This window comes from Aegilops tauschii, chromosome 5 (assembly GCF_002575655.3).
Source record: "Aegilops tauschii subsp. strangulata cultivar AL8/78 chromosome 5, Aet v6.0, whole genome shotgun sequence".
In the NCBI taxonomy this organism is placed as follows: Eukaryota; Viridiplantae; Streptophyta; class Magnoliopsida; order Poales; family Poaceae; genus Aegilops; species Aegilops tauschii.
In genome coordinates, this window is record NC_053039.3 from 448,819,943 (window position 1) to 448,829,253 (window position 9,311).

Sequence of the window (9,311 nt, forward strand, 5' to 3'; positions counted from 1 at the left end):
ACCGGCAAGTCTCTTTACTCGTTCCGTAATACATCATCCCGCAACTAACTCATTAGTCACAATGCTTGCAAGGCTTATAGTGATGTGCATTACCGAGTGGGCCCAGAGATACCTCTCCGACAATTGGAGTGACAAATCCTAATCTCAAAATACGCCAACCCAACAAGTACCTTTGGAGACACCTGTAGAGCACCTTTATAATCACCCATTTACGTTGTGACGTTTGGTAGCACACAAAGTGTTCCTCCGGTAAACGGGAGTTGCATAATCTCATAGTCATAGGAACATGTATAAGTCATGAAGAAAGCAATAGCAACATACTAAACGATCGAGTGCTAAGCTAACGGAATGGGTCAAGTCAATCACGTCATTCTCCTAATGAGGTGATCTCGTTAATCAAATAACAACTTATGTCTATGGCTAGGAAACATAACCATCTTTGATTAACGAGCTAGTCAAGTAGAGGCATACTAGTGACACTCTGTTTGTCTATGTATTCACACATGTATTATGTTTCCGGTTAATACAATTCTAGCATGAATAATAAACATTTATCATGATATAAGGAAATAAATAATAACTTTATTATTGCCTCTAGGGCATATTTCCTTCACATTATGTGTTGAAACTTTCTGAGTTATCGTGGTTGAAGCAAATACTGTTCATTAAAGCTTCTGAACTACAAGAAGTGGCTTGTGATGTGTTTGTTCAGTTTTGAGATCAAACATATAAGCGACGCGACACTATGAAAAGTTTATTGAACATTTGCCCTAGGTCTTGGTTGATCAAATATATTGACAAAATTGAATTGTTTGTCCTTGTACGATGCTAGTCTGAGGAAAAATATTGGTGCAACAGCAAGCATGGTCAACATTTGAAATCCTGAACTTCAGCTTCATATTTAACCATCTAACAGATATGAAGGGGCAATAAAATTGCATGTACTACCACTATACAGCCTCTCAAGTTACGTAGAAACCAGAAATGTCATCATGCTTCCATACTTGGTAGAAAAAGATTAAGTGGATACATATGTTCAATATTCTGTAACAATTTGACAAGCATCATAACTTGTCAGAAATCAACTAAACTTTAATTGGATATAACACAAATTCTGATCCATTATATGACTTCAGTATATCAAATTGCAAATAATATAACATAGATTAAATCATTATTTTCTTGGACAATTTTTCATATCAGGAAGCACCATTTGGTTGCACATCTTCCGCAATCAAGCTCCTTTTCCCTTGAATAGTTTTGCTTGGACAATTGCGACTATCATGAAACACCATTTGCTTGCATGTCTTGCACAAGCGTGCAACCTTTAACTTCGCTTCTTTGTCCTTCCTTTTCCTATCACCCTCCTTGATCTCCTTTCCACTCTTTATTCTTTTGCATCTCCCCACGGTACGAACATCAGTTGGTGGATGTATATGAACTTTTGTAGGAATATTACAACCAATAAAAGCCTCATATTCCTCTTGCCTAGTGTTCTGTGTGGCTGCAGGGACCATTTGGTCTAAAGGCGCCTCAATGCTCAACACACTTGATGTTAAGAAGTCCATGCCTTCATTTGAGTGCTTTGCCTTTTGAATCAGCTCTTCCATCTTATCACGTACAGTCGAAATCTTCTTTCTCGTGGCTGCATCTAGTGAATCTGTGGGCTTTTCTTCTAGTAGGTTCCCCTGTTCATCATAAACATTCTCCCTGAAAAGGAAAAAAGATATTGTTAGTCCTATGATTTTGAAATTACAATAAGAAATTGATTGACGTGCATTTTTTTTACCTCTTGCACCGTTTCTGCCATCTTTTCATAATGTAGTAGTTGGGAAGCTCGTTTTGGTTCTCAATCCTCAACACTTGGATAATATGTCGACATGGAATACCGATTGACTCAAATAACTTGCACGGACAATTTGCTATCATGGTTGTAGTGTCATAGGAGACCTCCCTAACCTTATCAGATCGACCTCTCAGGGTCACCATTTTTAACCCCACACCTTGTGCAATACCCTGAACACAACAATGATCTCTAGCAGCAATAACTTGTAGCTGAAATTTCTCGAATACCTCAAATGTGAATACCTCACTACCTTGTTTCTCCATTGTCCATGGCGTAAATAGTTGTGGGGTGGTATGCATGCTTCTATTGTCTGCCATTAATTCTTCCTCACGTTGGCATTCTAAAGCTGTGTCGAACCTAAGCCAGAACTCAACAAAAGCAAGCCTACGATGAATGAAACGGTTGAAAAAAGAATTTGCACTTTCTGACCTTGAAGTGGTTCGGAGCAAGCCCGCAAGAGATATATCCATAAAGTAGGCTGGTATCCATGTATCTCTAATGGTAAACCTCTTAGCTAACCACTCGTTATCCTCCAACCCAAAATCTGTAATGATGGAATTCCATTGTGATTCAAACTCACTTGCAGTTTCTGAACCCCAAACACATGAGTTCAACCTCGGCCAAAATTCAGAATCTTCTCTAATCAAAGGTCCAACTTTTTCAGGCACCTTTTCCATTATATGCCACATGCATGACCTATGCATAGTGGCTGGAAGAACTTTGTCAATACCATTCTTGATGCTAGCAGCTTCATTAGTTATGATGAGTCTAGGTGCTACCCCTCCCATTGCTTTTAGGAAGGTCTGAAATAACCAAATGTATGACTCATCCTTCTCATTTGATAAGAATCCAGCACCAAAAAGGACACTTTGTAAGTGATGATTAACCCCTGTAAATGGTGTAAATATCATGTTGTACTGATTAGTGGTGTATGTAGAATCGAAGGATATCACATCACCAAAGTGACTATAGTTCTTCCTACTTGTGGCATCCGCCCAGAACACACGCACCAGGTTCCCCTCATCATTCACCTCAAAATCATAGAAAAATGTTGAATTCACTTCCTGCTTTCTAGCTAATTGGGCCACAAACATTTGAGCATCTGCGTCTCTGATTTTATACCTGAGTCCGCGATAGTAATTTTGCAAGTCCCTCTTTGTGCACCCAGCATTCGGAATTCCACCCCCGCTAACTTGCAGGAGCCTGTATGCCTGGGAGGTTCCAATGCTTGCCTTATGACATGTGTATAAAGTATTCTTTGCCCTCTCACTAACTCTACGATTGGATCTGATCAAATGACGCTTATCAGGTGATACAAGACCATGAACATGATGCTCAATCCATGAGTCTATCTTGTAGGTGTTCTCCCCACAAAGTCTAACAAATATATGCGCATCACAACCGCATCGCGTGTCTGTCTGCTTACGTCTTTTCCTCAAGGGGTCATTAATCTCCTTAATATCTTTTGACTTGAATCCTTCTCTATTACACATGAAACGCTTAGTCCGGACCACCTTATTCTCAATCTTTTTCTGTTGTCCAATACGAACGCCAAAACCTGATTGATGTGCATATGCCTTGTAGAACTTCTCCACGGCCTCGAGTCCTTCAAATGTCATACCCACTTTAGGCTTCAAATGCTCATCACATTCAGGTGTAAAAGAAGAAGACTGCAATGTCAAGAATAAACGGAAATAAGTAACTTCATGCGTTCAGTATTTTTTGGCAAATGCATGCATAGTTTCAGTTGTTAGTGCAAACTGAACTGAGGTATGGCTGTGTTCTTTTTGGGCGTACTAAATCCCCCCGGGCTCATATGCATTTGAATGTTATTGATTGGATCCATACTTCTGCACATGTAACTACACAATTAGCCTTTCAAAATACACTATGTATACACAAGGACTGAAGTTGTCGGTTGTTTTACCTCAAAGTTTTGATGCCCGCGTGTCTCTAATTGCAAGGGGTACTTGCTACTTGTCCGTCTCTAGTCGCCGCAGCAGCAGAATATTTCAGTTATACATGAGATGGATCAGATCGGGGAAGTACAAGCATGGGGCACTTGTTGGTGCTTGTCTGGTTCATGTTAAGTGTTAACATGGGAGTAGAGGAGCACGTAAAGGATTGGGATGCTACCTGCATGGGGGCGGCCGGGTGGGTGCCGGCGCACGTCAGGATCAAGTCGATCGAGATCAGAGGTACGTGCAGTTCGGCGGCTGCGGCGGCGCACGACGCATACAGAAGTTGGGGTGTTGTTGCAAAATTAAGTTGCTGCTTTTAGTCGGAGGACGGGCGTGTAAGTGTAAAATTACCACAAACTCTGATAATTCGTACGATTAAGATCGTGGGGGTGAAAAGAAAAGGGATACACGGACACACAAATAGCTCGGATTCACGAGATATGTTGCCTATATATATATATTTGTGTTTGGCACTAGTGTGCATCATTGTGCACCTTGTCACCAAAGCTTAAAACATGAAAACCAGAGCAACGACATGCTTCGATGCCAAATTGGGCTGGCCATTTCACTCTCCCCTTCTATGTGTGGAGTAGATAAAAAGTTCAGGAGAGAGAATTGTTTATACTCCATCAGTTTTTACTCGCATAATAGCTTGGTCTTGAATCAAACATTCTAAACTTTAACCAAGTTTATACATAAAATTATTAATATCCACAATACCAAATCAATACCATTAGAATCACCATTCGATATATTTCATATCATATATATTTGCTAATGTGAAAGTTTAGATTGTTTTCCATAAACATGGTCAAACTTTATAAAGTTTGACTTAGGTCGAAGCTAATATGTAGAGTAAATAAAAACAAAAGGAGTACTAATTTGTGTCAATAAAGCCCAGGGTGCAAGAGATGGGTAACATGCTATACTGGAGAGAAACATGAAATTAGGCACCTCTGCCATATGTCCTTTTAGATGACCTATGCCATATGTTGGTTGTGTGTCAGAAGGCTTTGGCCACATTGTTAATGCCCTACAAGAAGCATATGGGTTTCTATTCCTAGCCGGCTACCCCAATGCTTTAACCCAGCCTGAATGCCTCCCTTTTTCGTTGGATTTTTCGCACGAATCTTGAAGCATAGGAAGTCTCTACGTCAGCCCACGAACTTGTTCGAGTTGAAACCAACTGAACCGAACGCTGCCCACTCCTCTGTCTCACGCTTTCCGCAATCCCTATGTTCCTTTTCTTGCCCCCTCTGTTTACCCCCCCCACACACACTCTGGCACTTTGATGGCAAGGTGTTGGGGGGGGGGCAGCCGCAATTTCCTGGTGCGGTGCTGGCGTCGTTTGTGCGGGGAGTAGGCGCGGGGGAGCAAACTCGATGGCGGGGACAGCGACGGGCATGGACAGCCGATGTGCCACCATTGCTCGGTGGCTTGGGAGTTGGGGGTGGTAGCGCAATGGGAGCACGTGGCGGCTGAGGTGCGGGGGGAAGCAACGCTGGGTGGCGGCGCCGCAAGTGCGAGGAAGCGTGCGGGAGCGGCGGCTCTGAGGCCAGCGAGACTCAGGCGAATCTGTGCCCTAGTCACCGTCGTCCATTGGGTCTATTCATTGGGTGAATCATCACCGGAGATGAAGGTATGGAGGTGATGGTGGAGGTGGAGGTTCGGGGCGGCCTAGAACGTGCTGGAGGAACTAGGGTAGGGGCTCCATGCATGATTTATCACATTGCATCTTTTGCAGAGTGTCCTCGTATATGAGGTTTAAACTACTGCCACCATTCATTAAGACTTTATGTAGCCGAGATCCGTCTACTATAGGGTCGAGGACTGAGGTTGCCGCTCCTCGGCTCGGGCCGAACTTCGGCACGAAAGTGATAGGCATGTCTGACCATTGATTCGATGTCGCTACGTGACAATGTGGCCCATCTCTCGAAGGGCTCTTTTTCGTTTATTCTTGAAGGATGAGTTTCTTAGATCATTACACTAGTAGAAAACAGGGCTTAGGTCACAGGGCAGTTTTCACATTAGCCCCGGTTCAGTCACGAACCGGGACTAATGTGAGCATTGGTCCCGGTTCGTGCGGCCAGGGGCCTGCCGGGCCTCGTGGGGGCATTGGTCCCGGTTCGTCCGGACCCTTTGGTCCCGGTTGGTGGGACAAACCGGGACCAATGGGCCACGCTCCTGGCCCACCACCCTTTAGTCCCGGTTCATACCACAAACCGGGACTAAAGGGCTGGTCCTAGTTGCGGCCAGTGTTTAGTCCCACCTCGCCCACCGAAGGGTGCTCACACCAGTTTATAAGCCCGTCCCTCTATGCCTTGTTGAGCTTCTCTTAAAGTGAAAATAGATGCCCTTATACAGGGAATTTCACCTAAATTCACAGTAAATTGAAATTTACGGTGAATTTAGGTTTAATTTTCTCTATAAGCGCATCTATGTTCATTTTTATATATTTATAAAATAAATAAACCTTAATAAAATAAATAAAACTAAATAAACCTTAATAAAATAAAATAAAATAAACTATAGTAACTACAATAAATAAAACTTAATAAATTAAGTAAAAATAGCAGCAGTAAAATAAATAAAAATAGCAGCAGTAAAATAAATAAAAATAAAATAATTTAAGTAAAATACATAAGTAATTAGAAATAAAATAAATAAGTTTTTTGTTGTAAGTAGAAACAAAACAAAAAAATAAAGCAAAAGAGAAAAAAACACGAGCCATCAACTCCATAACCGCCATATCTGGGATAGAGAAGGGCGATCCCTTGGAGTGGGATTCACATACAGTTGCCCGTAACATCTACCATTCGAGCCTAGCAGGTGGAACTCGGATCTGTCAACAGTGTCAAAGCGGCAAATAGCAGGCGGAGGAGAAGCCACCGATGTCATGTGTAGATCCCTTCTAGGTCTTGCGGATCGTGCTATTACAGCAATTTGGTTGGTTGATCCCAAAAAAAAGGAATTTGGTTGGTTTTCTTGAAGCCCTAGCTTGTTGTGCCGTCCTATTCTCTCAATGCAATTTAGCAAATGCTACTACAGTACAGTAAAGGGCACAAAGAAAAAGCACGCAGTGAAGGAAAATACCTCCATATCAAAGCTGCTACTTATCTTGTTGGTTATCAGGATGTGGATATGTAGAATTTTCTCTAGCCACGGCAACAGACATGCATTCATCGAGGGGGTTCACTACAGAACGAAATAAATGCTGACGTTAGTTGTTGAGGGTACGTTTGACATCCCTGAGAGACTAGATAATGAAAAGATGAATCGTCAAACCTGGATGAACAAAGACGCTACCAACTGGATGAATCTGATGGCCTGTCCTCCCTTGAAGATCATGCGTCCTCCCTTGAAGGCGCCACCAGGGCCATGGACGCCTCATACACCGCCGCCGACGTGTTGTAGTGATGAGGTATCGTGCAGGATCTGACACAGGATCACCTTCAGGCAAGATGAATAGGTCTTCAGGGGCACGACGGCCGGCCACAGCAGGCCCCTGCCATGGACGGCGCCGCCCGAGCCACAGCCGCTCGCCAGGTCGCCTCTGGAGCAGTCCAAACTTATCCGCGAGCTCGTCCACTAGTGCCCGTCGCCGCCACGACGTCCTGCAGGCTAGAGAACGGCGGTTCGCCGTTCTTATCCACGGCCGCCGTTGGAACCGACTCCGGCCGCCTATATAAGGAGCCCCCGAGTCCGTCCAGTCCCTCAGGCGACCTCAAGCCACCCCACCTAGCACCCCCATAGCAGGCAATCAACCAGGGAGGGTCTTCTTCCCCATCTCCGGCCAGTACAGCCGCCGCCGCCCTCCGGTCCATTCAGTCGCAACCAGAGCCCCCCCGTCCGTATAGCACCACCATCCTCCTTCCCTCGACCGTGCGGAGCCGCCCAAACCCTCAGCTGCGTCGGGGAACCACCGTAGGCCAAAGCCCCAAACCTCCCGAAGCTGCCGTCCGCCGCGGAGCTCGCCGCCGGCGACTCCCTCCATCCCCGCCACCTCCTCGACCACCGGGAGGACCGCCCCGGCCTGGCGGATCCATCCCCGCCCTCAGGACCCCGCGAGGAGCCGCCGTTCGCCGGCGTTGATCGCCGGAGCCCCGCCTCTATTCGGCCAGAGGAGGAAGGAGGCGGGGGCGACTGGTCAAACCTGACCAGTGGGCCCAAGGGACCCACTGTCAGTGACCCACGAGCCGGTCCACGCGGGTTAAGTGGAGGATCTGACACAGGATCACCTTCAGGCAAGATGAATAGGTCTTCAGGGGCACGACGGCAGCGGCGGCGCCATGGCCGGGACTGGTGACGACGGCGGCGGCGAGCGAGCGGGAGGGTGGCGGCGGCTGCGTGCGAGTGGGAGGCCGGAGGATCACCACTCATTGTGCTCGACATATCACTACAAGAAACCTGTTATAATCCATGACGGATTTCTAATGACATTTTTGGAAACTCTCATCGATGACCTGGTAAAACCCCACAAGCCCGGTGAAAGCCCGCTAAAGCCCGTCTAACCGTTCCCGTATAAAAACTTAACCCTAAATTCCCTCCTCGGCCCCTGCATCGTGTCCCACAGCACGTCGCCACCCCTCGTCCCTCCCACAGCTCGTAAATCTTAATAAAATAAAATAAAATAAACTATAGTAACTACAATAAATAAACCTTAATAAATTAAGTAAAAATAGCAGTAGTAAAATAAATAAAAATAGCAGCAGTAAAATAAATAAAAATAAAATAATTAAAGTAAAATACATAAGTAATTAGAAATAAAATAAATAAGTAATTAGAAATAAAATAAATAAGTTTTTTGTTGTAAGTAGAAACAAAACAAAACAAATAAAGCAAAAGAGAAAAAAAAACAGAGGAAAAAAATTATGCCACCTACTGGGCCACCACGGCCTGAATACGACTAGAAACCCATCCATGGGCCAGGATTCAGGCCCGCAGAAGGCCCAGTAGGCCCACAGGCAAATAGTGGCAGAATAGGCCCGTAAGCCTGCATTTGAGAGGAGCTCGAAGTGGTCAGCGCAACTGCGCTTATAAACCACTGTCGAAGCCTCTCGGCTAGCGAGGTGGGACTAAACATCCCACCGCACCGCGCCAGTTCCAGCACAAGGCCTTTGGTCCCGGTTGGTGCCACCAACCGGGACTAAAGGGGGCATTGGTCCCGGTTCGTGGCACCAACCGGGACCAAAGGCCTTTAGTCCCGGTTGGTGCCACCAACCGGGACCAATGAGTTCCCTATATATACCCCATCGCCACAACAAAGCACTCCAGAGTGCTCTGTTTTTTCGGCCGGCGAGGGGAGGGCATTTGGGTGCTCTAGCTCACCTCTTATGCACATGAGGTGTTCGATGAAATGTCTGAGCCACACTAGTTAATCTTTGTCCTCTCGAAACTCGACCTCCGAGCTCCATTTTCCCTAAGATTTGTCTAGGTTTAGCGGTCCGTCACGTCCCGTCCCCGTCTTCACCGCCGTCGATCGCCCGCGCCGATCTCGTCGCCAG

General features: G+C 45.6%; 1 protein-coding gene across 1 annotated transcript; it reads right to left on the bottom strand.

Annotated features, from left to right (window-relative positions):
* Window positions 1–1,199: 1,199 nt before the first annotated feature.
* Window positions 1,200–3,988, bottom strand: LOC141022985 (protein FAR1-RELATED SEQUENCE 5-like). Its single transcript, XM_073499277.1, has 3 exons — window positions 3,983–3,988; window positions 1,790–3,516; window positions 1,200–1,710 (listed from the first exon to the last, which is right to left on the bottom strand). The coding sequence occupies exons 1-3, from the start codon at window positions 3,986–3,988 to the stop codon at window positions 1,200–1,202; spliced, it is 2,244 nt and encodes a 747-aa protein (XP_073355378.1).
* Window positions 3,989–9,311: the final 5,323 nt, after the last annotated feature.

Excerpts from the sequence above, each read along its gene's own strand:
- LOC141022985 (XM_073499277.1), bottom strand. Across the intron at positions 1,711-1,789 it reads TGGCAGAAACGGTGCAAGAG|GGAGAATGTTTATGATGAAC; the intron begins GTAAAAAAAATG and ends TTTCCTTTTCAG.